The sequence below is a fragment of the Pelobates fuscus genome, chromosome 6 (genome assembly GCF_036172605.1).
Source record: "Pelobates fuscus isolate aPelFus1 chromosome 6, aPelFus1.pri, whole genome shotgun sequence".
NCBI classification, from domain to species: domain Eukaryota; kingdom Metazoa; phylum Chordata; class Amphibia; order Anura; family Pelobatidae; genus Pelobates; species Pelobates fuscus.
This window is the reverse complement of record NC_086322.1, coordinates 309,665,306-309,683,684: the sequence shown is the minus strand read 5'-3', so window position 1 is coordinate 309,683,684 and position 18,379 is coordinate 309,665,306. Positions and strand designations below refer to the sequence as shown.

General features: G+C 40.3%; 1 protein-coding gene across 2 annotated transcripts in view; it reads left to right on the top strand.

Annotated features, from left to right (window-relative positions):
* The window catches only part of LOC134565981 (formin-I-like), a 178,042-nt gene that overhangs the window by 141,955 nt on the left and 17,708 nt on the right, over positions 1-18,379 (top strand). For both annotated transcript variants that reach the window (XM_063425689.1, XM_063425690.1), the window contains exons 14-15: positions 6,723-6,852; positions 6,941-6,973. In XM_063425689.1, the coding sequence (XP_063281759.1) occupies positions 6,723-6,852; positions 6,941-6,973 (163 nt within the window). The remainder of the gene's footprint in view (positions 1-6,722; positions 6,853-6,940; positions 6,974-18,379) is intronic.

Below are 18,379 nucleotides of genomic sequence, written 5' to 3'. Positions count from 1 at the left end.
CTCCTATAGACTGTAAACTCATCCTATAGACTGTGAGCTCGTCCTACAGACTATGAGCTCGTCCTACAGACTATGAGCTCATCCTATAGACTGTGAGCTCATCCTATAGACTGTAAGCTCCTCCTATAGACTGTGAGCTTGTCCTATAGACTGTGAGCTCATCCTGTAGACTGTAAGCTTGTCCTATAGACTGTGAGCTCATCCTATAGACTGTGAGCTTGTCCTATAGACGGTAAGCTCCTCCTATAGACTGTGAGCTCGTCCTATAGACTGTAAGCTCGTCCTACAGACTGTGAGCTTGTCCTATAGACTGTGAGCTCCTCCTATAGACTCTAAGTTCGTCCGATAGACTGTGAGCTCGTCCTATAGACTTTAAGCTCCTCCTATAGACTGTAAGCTCGTCCTGTAGACTGTAAGCTCCTCCTATAGACTGTGTGCTCGTCCTATAGACTGTAAGCTCCTCCTATAGACTGTAAGCTCGTCCTATAGACTGTAAGCTCCTCCTATAGATTGTGAGCTCATCCTATAGACTGTGAGCTCATCCTGTAGACTGTAAGCTCGTCCTATAGACTGTGAGCTCGTCCTATAGACTGTAAGCTCCTCCTATAGACTGTGAGCTCATCCTATAGACTGTGAGCTCATCCTGTAGACTGTAAGCTCGTCCTATAGACTGTGAGCTCGTCCTATAGACTGTAAGCTCCTCCTATAGACTGTAAACTCATCCTATAGACTGTGAGCTCGTCCTACAGACTATGAGCTCGTCCTACAGACTATGAGCTCCTCCTATAGACTGTGAGCTTGTCCTATAGACTGTAAGCTCATCCTATAAACTGTAAACCATAGACTGTGAGCTCGTCCTACAGACTGTGAGCTCGTCCTACAGACTATGAGCTCATCCTATAGACTGTAAGCTCGTTTGAGCAGGGTCCTCTTCAACCTATTGTTCCTGTAAGTTTTCTTGTAATTGTCCTATTTATAGTTAGATCCCCCTCTCATAATATTGTATAGCGCTACGGAATCTGTTGACGCTATATAAATGGCAATAATAATAATAATATTAATGCATTTGATAGATTGTAGCATCATTAATATGCTTTATTATTTTGCATGTTTAAATCTTTATCATTTTTGCAAAAAATAAATACGTTTTCTAGAATGCTGCACTATAAACCCGTCTCCTCAGCCACGCCACCATGCCAGATAAACTTCCTTATCAGAGGTATGTACACAGTCTCAGCCTCAACAACTCTGAGTGAACGACTTTTAATTGACAACCTGGCTGCAGACAGTCAAATAAATGGCAAAATAATACTTATATCCTTATTATATGTCTCCCTAGGAGCCCTCTCCTTCTAATGCAGGTTGTTTTGTAGTTTATATGATTTAGTACTGTCAACGGCTGAGCTGTGTACATACCTTTCTAATAAGGAAGTCTGTATCTGGAGTGAGGGGGTGTGGCTAAAGAGGCAGGTTTACTGTGCAGTATTCTGCAAAACATTTATTTATTTTATGCAAATACTATAAAGATTTGAGCATGCACAAAAATGCAGCATATTACTAAGGCCAAAATCAATGAAAAATCGAAATCAAATGCATTAAAGTTGAATTTGTGCCTGGGGTGTCCCTTTAACATTAATTAACTGACGTCACCCCTACTTACAAATCTCTGTCCGTGTAGGTATCTGGTGCATCCTATGGAAAACCTGATTCTGACGATGCTTTGATCATTTAATTTGGGCTGATCGGGTGTTTGGCCAAATTCACAAACTGTATCCAGGTCAACGACCAGCCATAACGCTCAATGACGGAAATGCTAGTTTTTCTGTAATTCAACCCAGGAAAAGTCACTAAATGTTTATTTTATTCACAGATCACGTAAGAAGTTAGCAATAGAGGGGAACGAGAAAGAGCAGTAAAATAAATCTATATTTATATATTATTGTTTATCCTCTTTTTCTGTCTATTGGCTACTCTTTCTCCCTTGTTCTATGAACGAAATTGCGGCAATATTCTCCGCTCAGTACTGCAGAATAGATACATAATATTATATCCCTTTATATTTTGCAGCATACTGATTGGGCGATTGTTGCACCTGTTTTGTTCTTTTGATTTGGTTTCTGAATTAAAATCTTGGTTCCAAAATTCCACTGACCCTAACTAACATCCAGCAGAATTTCATGTGTCCCGTAAAAGTCCCCCTTTTGGCCAACCGAGTCTCCTTGCTGTACAGAAGTCTGCTTATTGTGTGCCTTCAATAGGAAGAGAAGACCAGGAAGTCATTCACACTTTCCATGGAGGTCTAATGAGGTTTATGAGGTTTGCAGTCCCAACAACACACAACTGTTTCTTGTATCATCTATCACAACCTCTTATTTTATCTGCTTTCAGAGCCAGATTACAGAATTGTTTCCAACTTATTCGGGCTGTAATAAAGTTTGCTGGATATGGAGCAGGGAATAGACATATGTAGCAGGTTTAGACATGTTCTATTGTCTCCTTCTTGGGAATGTAGGTTGATAAGATGTACAGTTTCAGAGCTTATGAGAAACATCATCTTTCTGGCTCATTTAAGGATAAACTAACTGTGTTTGCAGATGGTGTCTACAGGATACTTCCCCAGATTTATTGTTTAAGTAGATTCTATAAATTTGGACCACCTCGAGTTTTTACTGAGCCACGAACATACATACAACTTTGTGCTTTTACAAAAAAAGTAACTTTATTACAAAATATGAAATAAATGTATGCACAGCAAAGTAGAAACAAATCTCTTTCACACGACTCACACTAAAAAAGAGGAAAGATAAAATAAATTAAACAATATTTAAATTATATAAAGCATATATTATATAAAGATTTAATGATGTTTGAAATTTATTTTTGTTTATTTTTGTTTCTTAAAAAAAAAATTAAACATCATTTGTTATATAAACTTACTATTCTGCAAAGCATTTATGATCAAACTTCTGAATTAAATACTTTATTATGGTTTTAGATTGGAATACTATAGATACCAGCTCATCCACTGAGCCTTTAAATCCCAAGAATTACTCTGTATTAGGGTTGCAGAACATCCCATTGTCTTTGTTTTAAAGAACCTAATATTTATGAGTCTATGAGTGATTTATTGCCTCTGCAATGATAGTAGAACACAGCTAGAATCTACGTTATATCAGCTCAAATGCCTCATTCATCACTAAGAGAAATGCCTACCAAATCAGTTTTTGTCACAACATATCCCTAAGGTCCACAAAGCTTCACAGGAATGAGAGAAATAGTTAAATAACATGAAATGAAAAATATTTTTCCAATAACGCAAGAGAAGAACCAATCTAATTAAATCATGCTATAAGTGCCTTGAATAATATATTGTGGTTATGGATTAAAAGACATTAATATATTGTACAGAAGGAAATAAAATAAATTATAAATAACTATGTGTATAGAATAACCAAAGAATGCTCTTAGTGATTTTGGGGTGAGTATCAGAGTGTGTTGCCTATAATTTCACTTTTTACAGTTAAAGGTCTGCATTTTCTTCAAAGCGAATGAAAGATATGTTTGTGTTTGATCCAGGTACTAGAAGTTCACAGGCATTAATTGTATTTTTCTCTTTAGTTGTAAACCAGTTATTATTCTTCATATGTTATTATCTGAATTACTGAAATTAGAAGTGGAACCGAGGTCTGTACTCAAAGCCATGGGTTGGCCAGAGTTTGTTCCCATTGAGTTAATGGCTAGGTTATAGAAAATGCTTATTGCTACTGCTATTTGCTAGGAATGGGTAAAACACACAGCAAGCTCATACTAAATGCCGTTATCGGTGAAATCTCCACACGTAAATACATTCTGCAAAATCACATTAAAACAAGCAGGAAGGATTGCTGATGATACACGCCTTACTGAGCTCATGTATCCCTAGGCAAAAAAATGAAATAATACTTTTTTTTGCATTTACAAACAACAGTTGTGATGAAAGCAGCTTACAAAAGCAATCTAAGCACCATAACCACTACAGTCCATTGTAGAAGTTATGGTGCCAGAAGTCCACTGATCCCATGGTTAAGAGGCTTGTGATGAGCTGAACCTCGTCACGGGTGCTTGGAGGGGAATGCTGGCCAGCCTCTTGCCAAAAGACTATGGGCCAAGTCAACAACTGTAAAGATCCTGGTCTTGGGTCCAGGGTGGGTGGAGGAAGGCGAGACCCCAACCAAGCTGCGGCAGTTCATGGGGTTTACGGTGGTTATGGTGTTCCAGTACAGTGCTTATGGAGCTCGCAAGTACTAGGAAGCAGTGATTGACGGAGATACCCGGTCGGGTGCCAGGTGGTCTGTCACAAGGCTAACTCTCTGAAAGGTTTGACATTTACCTGGGTCCACCAGGGTTCCTGTAGTCTGGCTCTTCTTCATAGATATTGATGAAGGAGAATTCCACTTCTACATTATATATATATATATATATATATATTTAGTCCCTATCAGGTCTTTGTTCGTGGACTGATGGCATCAGCGAATATTGTCTGTCATTTAATTCCATCCAAAGACTGAAGCAGCTGATCATAGTCTTTACTAGAGAGACATTGGGGCTGAAGTCACAGATGTCGGCTCTTTTTGACACTGTTGCACATAGAAGGCTTATCAACAAACTACAATCTTTGAGTTTGGATTCCAATATTGTTGAATGGGTAAGGCAGTGGCTGAGTGACAGGCAACAGAGGGTTGTAGTCAATGGAGTATATTCGAAGCTTGGACTTGTCACCAGTGGGGTACCTCAGGAATCTGTACTTGGACCCATTCTCTTTAATATTTTTATTAGTGATATTGCAGAAGGTCTTGATGGTAAGGTGTGTCTTTTTGCGGATGATACTAAGATATGTAACAGGGTTGATGTTCCAGGAGGGGTAAGCCAAATGGAAAATGATTTAGGTAAACTAGAAAAATGGTCAGAGTTGTGGCAACTGACATTTAATGTGGATAAGTGCAAGATAATGCATCTTGGACGTAAAAACCCAAGGGCAGAGTACAGAATATTTGATAGACTCCTAACCTCAACATCTGAGGAAAGGGATTTAGGGGTGATTATTTCTGATGACTTAAGGGTAGGCAGACAATGTAATAGAGCAGCAGGAAATGCTAGCAGAATGCTTGGTTGTATAGGGAGAGGTATTAGCAGTAGAAAGAGGGAAGTGCTCATGCCATTGTACAGAACACTGGTGAGACCTCCCTTGGAGTATTGTACGCAGTACTGGAGACCCTATCTTCAGAAGGATATTGATACCTTAGAGAGAGTTCAAAGAAGGGGTACTAAACTGGTTCATGGATTGCAGGATAAAACTTACCAGGAAAGGTTAAAGGATCTTAACATGTATAGCATGGAGGAAAGACGAGACAGGGGGGATATGATAGAAACATTTAAATACATAAAGGAATCAACACAGTAAAGGAGGAGACCATATTTAAAAGAAGAAAAACTACCACAACAAGAGGACATAGTCTTAAATTAGAGGGACAAAGGTTTAAAAATAATATCAGGAAGTATTACTTTACTGAGAGGGTAGTGGATGCATGGAATAGCCTTCCAGCTGAAGTGGTAGAGGTTAACACAGTAAAGGAGTTTAAGCATGCATGGGATAGGCATAAGGCTATCCTAACTATAAGATAAGGCCAGGGACTAATGAAAGTATTTAGAAAACTGAGCAGACTAGATGGGCCGAATGGTTTTTATCTGCCATCACATTCTATGTTTCTATGTTTACCCTGTGTGTCTACAGATGGTGGAGTATTAGTGGAGTATTAGTGTTTGCTTTTCTTTTTAATTTTTCTCAAAGCAGCCGCTTATAAGAAGAAGAAAGATCAGTAGTGTAATGCTCAGCCAGGCTATATAGGCATCCCCATGTGATTGATGGGAGGGGTTCTATGGAACAGAACGTTTCTGGACACCCCTTTATTAGTTAGGTAGTGTGGTGGGATTGCATTGAATACCTGGCTGTACTGTTCCCAGACATTATAATCAGCACACTGTTCAATGGAAGAAAGGAGAGTACATGCAGGGGGAAGCCAAGCGAGGGTGGCATAATGGGGTACGATAGTGCTAGGAATAAAACTTTGTATTCATAGCCTATAAGTTATTTTTAAGCAATCAGAGGCCATAACAGGTACATAGAAAAATACTGCAGAGTAAACACATGATGTCAGCAACTAACTGCAACTGCAAATTATCTTGATTGAGCAAAATATGATCAACTCCAAGAGTTTTATGGAGCATGGAAAAAGAAATTTGAAGTTCGAAGAGCTTGATGAATCAAAATGCCCAGTAGGCTAACAAGAAGTCAACGTTATTTCATAACGTGCATAAAGAAATGTAAAAATGATCAGGACAAGATTCGAGAAGTACTGGACAATAAATACTCTGTAGCAATGACAATTATTATTAACTACAGGCAATCTGATCATAATTATGCGCTTGTTATCATGAATCCCGTGTTGCCTGGTTACTCACACTATTTTTAACTCATGGAAGAGCTAAAATGGGAATTTAACCTCTTGTAAAAAATGTGAATTGACTGTGATGGGGCAGCTCGGAGATAGTATATATATCTGTCATACTAAACAGCTTAAATCTGTCATATTCAGGTGTAAGTGATGAACACAATCATCTTTAATATTTGTATTTCTTTGGATTGATTGCCTGATCTGTCAATTACAAACCAATTCTTCTTGTAGATGTCCCAGCTTGTCAGCAAAGAAAAAAAATTCACCTTGCTTCACGGGCTTGTGGAACAGATCTTGTTATACGAGCCTGATTTGGTTAAATTTCCTCAGGAGTTTAACGAATTTGAATCTGTTCCTGGTGGTAAGTGGACAAAAAACAATGTTCTATCACATTCATAAGTACAAGGAACACTGGTTAAAACCTGTTTCTGTATTCATTTCTATTGCAGCTTCCGTCAAAGGTCTGATTGCAGAAGTAGAAGGTATGTAAAGATGGGCTGCTCGTGAATCATTTGGTCAATTCTCCAGACTCATTCTGCTTATAGAATGTCCAATCGAGACCTTTAATGGGAAGTAATATCCTGTGGTTACTGTAACAGTAAGGTTAAGAATCATTCTGTTTGTAATGGTTTTCTGTGTTGCGGCTTGGTTAATTTGTGAGAAAACACACACTAGTAATGGTGGCTGGGATACAAAGTTTTGATGATCTCTAGACAAAAAACAAAACAAAATGACCATCTTCTCGTCTGTCTCATTTCATTGTTTCACTCTTTCGCCACAATCACCTCTCTAGATTCTCTCTCTGACAGTCTCCTTTGTTGTCTGTGTTTCTCCTCTATAGCAGCTTTATAACACGTGCAGCTCCTCAGTCACTTTTAGTGTAATCTTTAACTGCATTAACTGATAAAAATAGCTAATTGTTTAATCAGGGAGGGCATACAATATTAGTCTGTCCATTAATCTGTCTGTCCTTCCAACAGTCTGTTTGTCCATTCGTCCATCTATCCTATGAATAAATAAAGAAACGCATACTGTAAAGTATACAGCATATTTATTCAATTTACATACATGCTAATTGTGTCATATAAACATTGTCATTAAATGTCTTTGTGCAAGCATGGATTAGAAAGATGTTCCAATCTAGGATTGCTGTAATACCCATTTAGTAACTCCCCACCCCCTCCTGCAGCACCTTCAGGTTTTGTACTAAGTTTAATCCTGTGCAAATCCAGAGAGACAGGGCAGAAGGAACAGATCATGTCGCACGTTTAGACTAAAACGCCATTATTTATCCATGAGATTCAGATGACCTGATTACCTAAAGGGTATTTTTAGTTCTGTCTTACAACATCAATTTTGCATTATAGAGTTTCCTGTAGTCACATCCTGCCTAGAAGCATTTACTAGACAGCACTAAAAACACAGGGGGATGAAGGAGCACAGGATGTCAGAAGATTCAGTCTTGGGATACCCTTAACTCTTTGAAAATCAGAAGCTGGTATTAAATCTATGCTGAATATAAAATAATTGTTAAAAGAGACCAATTCGGTTTAAGCGCTTTTCACTAACCGAGTACTAAGAAGCAGAACTTCTTTTGTTGTAAAAATAACAGAATATAACGATGCCAAGTCTGAGTACACTAGAATTTTAGGCAACTAGTGTTTAAGAACATCTGTGATATAGTTTGTATTTTGAACAATGTTAAATATATATAAAAACAGAAACACACAAAACAAAAATATGTTTCCAATACTGTGGTTACAAAAGGATTTAAATTACTGCATTTCAAACCTTGGGTCACATAAGGTATCACAATGGGGCAGACTAAGAAGAAAAATGTAATGTTTGTTTAAAAAGAATCGATTAAGAAAATAAACTTTTGTGACTAATGTAACCTAACCTACACAGTGTACCTAACGTGTGTGGGAGCCTGGAGTGTCCCTTTAATAATATAAACACACCCAGTATAACTAACTGTAACCTAACCTACACAGTGCACCTAACATGTGTGGGAGCCTGGAGTGTCCCTTTAATAATATAAACCCACCCAGTATAACTAACTGTAACCTAACCTACACAGTGCATCTAACGTGTGTGGGAGCCTGGAGTGTCCCTTTAATAATATAAACCCACCCAGTATAACTTACTGTAACCTAACCTACACAGTGCATCTAACGTGTGTGGGAGCCTGGAGTGTCCCTTTAATAATATAAACCCACCCAGTATAACTAACTGTAACCTAACCTACACAGTGCACCTAACGTGTGTGGGAGCCTGGAGTGTCCCTTTAATAATATAAACTCACCCAGTATAACTAACTGTAACCTAACCTACACAGTGCATCTAACGTGTGTGGGAGCCTGGAGTGTCCCTTTAATAATATAAACCCACCCAGTATAACTAACTGTAACCTAACCTACACAGTGCATCTAAGGTGTGCGGGAGCCTGGAGTGTCCCTTTAATAATATAAACCCACCCAGTATAACTAACTGTAACATAACCTACACAGTGCATCTAACGTGTGTGGGAGCCTGGAGTGTCCCTTTAATAATATACACCCACCCAGTATAACTAACTGTAACCTAACCTACACAGTGCATCTAACGTGTGTGGGAGCCTGGAGTGTCCCTTTAATAATATAAACCCACCCAGTATAACTAACTGTAACCTAACCTACACAGTGCATCTAACGTGTGTGGGAGCCTGGAGTGTCCCTTTAATAATATACACCCACCCAGTATAACTAACTGTAACCTAACCTACACAGTGTATCTAACATGTGTGGGAGCCTGGAGTGTCCCTTTAATAATATAAACCCACCCAGTATAACTAACTGTAACCTAACCTACACAGTGCACCTAACGTGTGTGGGAGCCTGGAGTTTCCCTTTAGTAATATAAACCCACCCAGTATAACTAACTGTAACCTAACCTACACAGTGCATCTAACATGTGTGGGAACCTGGAGTGTCCCTTTAATGATATAAACCCACCCAGTATAACTAACTGTAACATAACCTACACAATGCATCTAACATGTGTGGGAGCCTGGAGTGTCCCTTTAATAATATAAACCCACCCAGTATAACTAACTGTAACCTAACCTACACAGTGCATCTAACGTGTGCGGGAGCCTGGAGTGTCCCTTTAATAATATAAACCCACCCAGTATAACTAACTGTAACCTAACCTACACAGTGCACCTAACGTGTGTGGGAACCTGGAGTGTCCCTTTAATAATATAAACCCACCCGGTATAACTAACTGTAACCTAACCTACACAGTGCATCTAACGTGTGTGGGAGCCTGGAGTGTCCATTTAATAATATAAACCCACCCGTTATAACTAACTGTAACCTAACCTACACAGTGCACCTAACGTGTGTGGGATCCTGGAGTGTCCCTTTAATATTATAAACCCACCCAGTATAACTAACTGTAACCTAACCTACACAGTGCATCTAACGTGTGCGGTAGCCTGGAGTGTCCCTTTAATAATATAAACTCACCCAGTATAACTAACTGTAACCTAACCTACACAGTGCACCTAACGTGTGTGTGATCCTGGAGTGTCCCTTTAATATTATAAACCCACCCAGTATAACTAACTGTAACCTAACCTACACAGTGCATCTAACGTGTGCGGGAGCCTGGAGTGTCCCTTTAATAATATAAACCCACCCAGTATAACTAACTGTAACATAACCTACACAGTGCATCTAACATGTGTGGGAGCCTGGAGTGTCCCTTTAATAATATAAACCCACCCAGTATAACTAACTGTAACCTAACCTACACAGTGCATCTAACGTGTGCGGGAGCCTAGAGTGTCCCTTTAATAATATAAACCCACCCAGTATAACTAACTGTAACCGAGCCTACACAGTGCACCTAACGTGTGTGGAAGCTTGGAGTGTCCCTTTAATAATATAAACCCACCCAGTATAACTAACTGTAACCTAACCTACACAGTGCACCTAACGTGTGTGGGAGCCTGGAGTGTCCCTTTAATAATATAAACCCACCCAGTATAACGAACTGTAACCTAACCTACACAGTGCACCTAACGTGTGTGGGAGCCTGGAGTGCCCCTTTAATAAAATAAACCCACCCAGTATAACTAACTGTAACCTAACCTACACAGTGCATCTAACGTGTGCGGGAGCCTGGAGTGTCCCTTTAATAATATAAACCCACCCAGTATAACTAACTGTAACCTAACCTACACAGTGCACCTAACGTGTGTGGGAGCCTGGAGTGTCCCTTTAATAATATAAACCCACCCAGTATAACTAACTGTAACCTAACCTACACAGTGCACCTAACGTGTGTGGGATCCTGGAGTGTCCCTTTAATATTATAAACCCACCCAGTATAACTAACTGTAACCTAACCTACACAGTGCATCTAACGTGTGCGGGAGCCTGGAGTGTCCCTTTAATAATATAAACCCACCCAGTATAACTAACTGTAACATAACCTACACAGTGCATCTAACATGTGTGGGAGCCTGGAGTGTCCCTTTAATAATATAAACCCACCCAGTATAACTAACTGTAACCTAACCTACACAGTGCATCTAACGTGTGCGGGAGCCTAGAGTGTCCCTTTAATAATATAAACCCACCCAGTATAACTAACTGTAACCGAGCCTACACAGTGCACCTAACGTGTGTGGAAGCCTGGAGTGTCCCTTTAATAATATAAACCCACCCAGTATAACTAACTGTAACCTAACCTACACAGTGCACCTAACGTGTGTGGGAGCCTGGAGTGTCCCTTTAATAATATAAACCCACCCAGTATAACTAACTGTAACCTAACCTACACAGTGCACCTAACGTGTGTGGGAGCCTGGAGTGCCCCTTTAATAAAATAAACCCACCCAGTATAACTAACTGTAACCTAACCTACACAGTGCATCTAACGTGTGCGGGAGCCTGGAGTGTCCCTTTAATAATATAAACCCACCCAGTATAACTAACTGTAACCTAACCTACACAGTGCACCTAACGTGTGTGGGAGCCTGGAGTGTCCCTTTAATAATATAAACCCACCCAGTATAACTAACTGTAACCTAACCTACACAGTGCACCTAACGTGTGTGGGATCCTGGAGTGTCCCTTTAATAATATAAACCCACCCGGTATAACTAACTGTAACCTAACCTGCACAGTGCACCTAACGTGTGTGTGATCCTGGAGTGTCCCTTTAATATTATAAACCCACCCAGTATAACTAACTGTAACCTAACCTACACAGTGCATCTAACGTGTGCGGGAGCCTGGAGTGTCCCTTTAATAATATAAACCCACCCAGTATAACTAACTGTAACATAACCTACACAGTGCATCTAACATGTGTGGGAGCCTGGAGTGTCCCTTTAATAATATAAACCCACCCAGTATAACTAACTGTAACCTAACCTACACAGTGCATCTAACGTGTGCGGGAGCCTAGAGTGTCCCTTTAATAATATAAACCCACCCAGTATAACTAACTGTAACCGAGCCTACACAGTGCACCTAACGTGTGTGGAAGCCTGGAGTGTCCCTTTAATAATATAAACCCACCCAGTATAACTAACTGTAACCTAACCTACACAGTGCACCTAACGTGTGTGGGAGCCTGGAGTGTCCCTTTAATAATATAAACCCACCCAGTATAACTAACTGTAACCTAACCTACACAGTGCACCTAACGTGTGTGGGAGCCTGGAGTGCCCCTTTAATAAAATAAACCCACCCAGTATAACTAACTGTAACCTAACCTACACAGTGCATCTAACGTGTGCGGGAGCCTGGAGTGTCCCTTTAATAATATAAACCCACCCAGTATAACTAACTGTAACCTAACCTACACAGTGCATCTAACGTGTGCGGGAGCCTGGAGTGTCCCTTTAATAATATAAACCCACCCAGTATAACTAACTGTAACCTAACCTACACAGTGCACCTAACGTGTGTGGGATCCTGGAGTGTCCCTTTAATAATATAAACCCACCCGGTATAACTAACTGTAACCTAACCTACACAGTGCACCTAACGTGTGTGTGATCCTGGAGTGTCCCTTTAATATTATAAACCCACCCAGTATAACTAACTGTAACCTAACCTACACAGTGCATCTAACGTGTGCGGGAGCCTGGAGTGTCCCTTTAATAATATAAACCCACCCAGTATAACTAACTCTTACATAACCTACACAGTGCATCTAACATGTGTGGGAGCCTGGAGTGTCCCTTTAATAATATAAACCCACCCAGTATAACTAACTGTAACCTAACCTACACAGTGCATCTAACGTGTGCGGGAGCCTAGAGTGTCCCTTTAATAATATAAACCCACCCAGTATAACTAACTGTAACCGAGCCTACACAGTGCACCTAACGTGTGTGGAAGCCTGGAGTGTGCCTTTAATAATATAAACCCACCCAGTATAACTAACTGTAACCTAACCTACACAGTGCACCTAACGTGTGTGGGAGCCTGGAGTGTCCCTTTAATAATATAAACCCACCCAGTATAACTAACTGTAACCTAACCTACACAGTGCACCTAACGTGTGTGGGAGCCTGGAGTGCCCCTTTAATAAAATAAACCCACCCAGTATAACTAACTGTAACCTAACCTACACAGTGCATCTAACGTGTGTGGAAGCCTGGAGTGTCCCTTTAATAATATAAACCCACCCAGTATAACTAACTGTAACCTAACCTACACAGTGCACCTAACGTGTGTGGGAGCCTGGAGTGTCCCTTTAATAATATAAACCCACCCAGTATAACTAACTGTAACCTAACCTACACAGTGCATCTAACGTGTGCGGGAGCCTAGAGTGTCCCTTTAATAATATAAACCCACCCAGTATAACTAACTGTAACCTAACCTTGACAGTGCACCTAACTTGTGTGGGATCCTGGAGTGTCCCTTTAATAATATAAACCCACCCGGTATAACTAACTGTAACCTAACCTACACAGTGCATCTAACGTGTGTGGGAGCCTGGAGTGTCCCTTTAATAATATAAACCCACCCAGTATAACTAACTGTAACCTAACCTACACAGTGCATCTAACATGTGTGGGAGCCTGGAGTGTCCCTTTAATAATATAAACCCACCCAGTATAACTAACTGTAACCTAACCGACACAGTGCACCTAACGTGTGTGGGTGCCTGGAGTGTCCCTTTAATAATATAAACCCACCCAGTATACCAACCTCACCTACACAGAGAACCTAATGTCTTGATGCCTAACCTAATAGAGTGGAGAGGACACCTGGATGTTCGGGTGCGGCGGGTTTGGCCAAACTTTGATAAAAAGTCCAGGTTCGTGTTCAAACTTGACCCGAACTTGACCCTGAACCCGAACCCGATTGAAGTCAATGTGGACCCGAACTTTTGTCCACAAAAATGCCTCTAAAAAACTCCTGGAAAGGGCTGGAGGGCTGCAAAAGGAAGTAAAATGGGGGGTAAGAGTAGAACAAGTGCCCTGCAAACAAATGTGGATAGGGAGATCACTTAAAAATTACATAAAATAAGCAGCCGCTTAGTAGATAACTCCCTAATTCACACGGTATTAGGGAGCTATCTACCAAAAGGCTTGAAGACCTAAATTGGTCACCTAAATTGGTCTTTCAGACACATTTACTAATACTAAGTAAAAATTACTTAGTATTAGTAAATTCACCCCTACTCACTATTCCGCGAGTGGGGGTGTGTCTAGTAAACAGTGAGCAGCCAGTGGCTGCTCACTGTAAAAAAAAAAACAAAAAAACTATTGCCCCCACCCCTGCGCAGTGGGTGGGGGCCCTAAATAACAATAAGGGGGGGACCTAATGTCCTCCCCCCAGACCCCCACCCCTGAGCGGTGGGTGGGGGCCATAAATAAAAATCCCACCCCCAGGTTACTAGGATGAGGGGGGGTAGATAGGGGTTAGTTTTTTTTTTTTGGAGGGTGGTGGGAAAATTCCAAAGAACTTTCCCACGCTGTGTAAAATGACACAGAGCACTCTGATTGGTTAGCTTGAAATCCAGCCAATCAGAGTGCTCTGTGTCATTTTACAACTTTTCAGTATGGGTTCGCTCAACTCTATAACCTAACCTACACAGTGCATCTAATGTGTGTGGGAGCCTGGAGTGTCCCTTTAATAATATAAACCCACCCAATATAACTAACTGTAACCTAACCTACACAGTGCATCTAACATGTGTGGGAGCCTGGAGTGTCCATTTAATTATATAAACCCACCCGGTATACCAACCTAACCTACACAGAGTACCTAATGTCTCGATGCCTGGAGTTTTGGTTCAAAGTCCGTTCTGTGTACTAGAAATTCAATCTGATCGGCTGGGGCTAGTGGGAGCCAGGGCAGGCATTTCAAAACAACAAAACAAGCTGAAGTCAAGAGAGGCAGATGTGGTTCCATAAGAAGGAATCTAGCTAATGGATGGATTATGTGAGTTTATTTTATATATACAAAAATGCAGCAGTTCTGTTTTCTTTTACTTTAATTCAGCAGATTAGGTAGGAGATGGGTAACAGTTGAGAGAAAATGTTTAAGTATTTAACATACTTGTAGGTACGTTTAAATGGACACTATACCATTAGGAATAAAAATCTATATTTCTAACACTATAGTCTTCATGACCCTAGCAAGCTTTATCCCAGCCATAGTGTGCATTGTAAAAAAAAGTATTTAGCTCACCTTTGTTCCAGCACCGAGTCTCCCTGCGGCTCCAGCGCCGAGTCTCCCTGCGGCTCCAGCGCCGAGTTTCCCTACGGCTTAAGTGATGTAATCGTAGAAGCGTTCCTCCAGGATGGCAGTTCAATCCAATGCTCCTCGCAGAGGGACCATAATCACGTCATCACATGTGCGGGTCTCGCCACAATTATTATTATTATTATTGCCATTTATATAGCGCCAACAGATTCCGTAGTGCTTTACAATATTATGAGAGGGGGGATTTAACTATAAATAGGACAATTACAAGAAAACTTACAGGAACGATAGGTTGAAGAGGACCCTGCTCAAAAGAGCTTACATTCTATAGGAGGTGGGGTGTAAAACACATTAGGACAGGAAATAGCAATCAAATAAGGTGGGAGTGAAGCAGAGCTGGAGGAGAGAGTAGAGAAAGGGATGTGAGGTAGAGGTTAGTCCTAAAGAAATGGGTTTTAAGGCACTATCCTTTAATGAATCTTTATGACAAGCTGAAAGTGGCTCAGTAGCATGAGGTCAAGCAAAACACTCCGTAAATGAGCATGATTACCAAGTCCATTCAGATGTTCCCTAATAGACTCAAACATGAGTTATCTTAAGAGAGTGACTGGAAAAACAAAAAGAGCTTCAACTGAGTGGGCAATGCCCAAACATACAGCGGTATCTGAGTTCAAAGAAGAAAAATAATGGTTTGCAACAGTCCTTCAGGGTTTCCTGCTAATAGATAGAACACAAAGGCTCATTATATCTAATTATATTGTAATTTGTATAGTCATTAATCAGTACAACAGTTAATTACTGCCAGAAACACGTATTGAAGAACGCAAGCTGATGTGACATTCAAAGTAGGTTTCAGCAAGTCATTGTAACTGAACACTAAATACAAAAGCGGATAGACAATCTATCTATGCAATCTAGCCACGTGTAGAATACGGAGATATCTGCCTGAGGTTGTTCTTTCTTATCCTTTGGCATATATCTTTGCTGATTACCAGGTTAGAAAAAAAAAAATAGGATGCTGACTTCAGGCATAAAAAATGCCTTTATCGATTTCTTAGTGTTTAGCTTTGAATCAATAAAAGAACAAAACTCATCTCTGCCAGGGGAGTATCATGGTAAGGTTACACTTATCAGCAAACACGTGGTTTATTTATCTTTTGGATCATTTTGGATGATGCTTCATTTAAAGGGACCTGATATTTTAAGTCTTGGATGGATAAATAGCTGTAATTAAAAGGGACACACCATACTCCTAAAACAATTTAGCTTGCTGAAAAGTTTTATGTGTGAAGAGTGTGTACTCTTTTTTTTTATTTTACAAAAAGTACAAATATCAATAGAAATTGGCAATTTTATAAATAAACCATGTTACACCCCCCATGCCTGTCAATCAGACACCAGTCCTGTTACTTCCTGTTATTTTTAGCTCAGTGGAGACAAACTCCAGATGCAGCAATTGCCCAGAGCACCTGCCTTGCAAATACTTCTCATTGAGCTGCATTGGGAAGTTTGTGATTGGACAGACACAGAAAGTCTAGGCGGGGTTAGAAGGGGAGGGTGTTCAAAGGCATATTTATAATAGATCGACAGCTTTTGCAGGTTGGTAATAGATATAACCCCAAAGAAAAAATGAAAAAATGAAATGCAAGCATGTTTTAAATCGAGGCATATGTATGTATGTACAGGGAGTGCAGAATTATTAGGCAAGTTGTATTTTTGAGGATTAATTTTATTATTGAACAACAACCATGTTCTCAATGAACCCAAAAAACTCATTAATATCAAAGCTGAATATTTTTGGAAGTAGTTTTTAGTTTGTTTTTAGTTTTAGCTATTTTAGGGGGATATCTGTGTGTGCAGGTGACTATTACTGTGCATAATTATTAGGCAACTTAACAAAAACCAAATATATACCCATTTCCAATTATATACCCATTATAACCAATTATTTATTTTTACCAGTGAAACCAATATAACATCTCAACATTCACAAATATACATTTCTGACATTCAAAAACAAAACAAAAACAAATCAGTGACCAATATAGCCACATTTCTTTGCTAGGACACTCAAAAACTTGCCATCCATGGATTCTGTCAGTGTTTTGATCTGTTCACCATCAACATTGCGTGCAGAAGCAACCACAGCCTCCCAGACACTGTTCAGAGAGGTGTACTGTTTTCCCTCCTTATAAATCTCACATTTGATGATGGACCACAGGTTCTCAATGGGGTTCAGATCAGGTGAACAAGGAGGCCATGTCATTAGATTTTCTTCTTTTATACCCTTTCTTGCCAGCCACGCTGTGGAGTACTTGGACGCGTGTGATGGAGCATTGTCCTGCATGAAAATCATGTTTTTTCTTGAAGGATGCAGACTTCTTCCTGTACCACTGCTTGAAGAAGGCGTCTTCCAGAAACTGTCAGTAGGACTGGGAGTTGAGCTTGACTCCATCCTCAACCCGAAAAGGCCCCACAAGCTCATCTTTGATGATACCAGCCCAAACCAGTACTCCACCTCCACCTTGCTGGCGTCTGAGTCGGACTGGAGCTCTCTGCCCTTTACCAATCCAGCCACGGGCCCATCCATCTGGCCCATCAAGACTCACTCTCATTTCATCAGTCCATAAAACCTTAGAAAAATCAGTCTTGAGATATTTCTTGGCCCAGTCTTGACGTTTCAGCTTGTGTGTCTTGTTCAGTGGTGGTCGTCTTTCAGCCTTTCTTACCTTGGCCATGTCTCTGAGTATTGCACACCTTGTGCTTTTGGGCACTCCAGTGATGTTGCAGCTCTGAAATATGGCCAAACTGGTGGCAAGTGGCATCTTGGCAGCTGCACGCTTGACTTTTCTCAGTTCATGGGCAGTTATTTTGCGCCTTGGTTTTTCCACACGCTTCTTGCGACCCTGTTGACTATTTTGAATGAAACGCTTGATTGTTTGATGATCACGCTTCAGAAGCTTTGCAATTTTAAGAGTGCTTCATCCCTCTGCAAGATATCTCACTATTTTTGACTTTTCTGAGCCTGTCAAGTCCTTCTTTTGACCCATTTTGCCAAAGGAAAGGAAGTTGCCTAATAATTATGCACACCTGATATAGGGTGTTGATGTCATTAGACCACACCCCTTCTCATTACAGAGATGCACATCACCTAATATGCTTAAT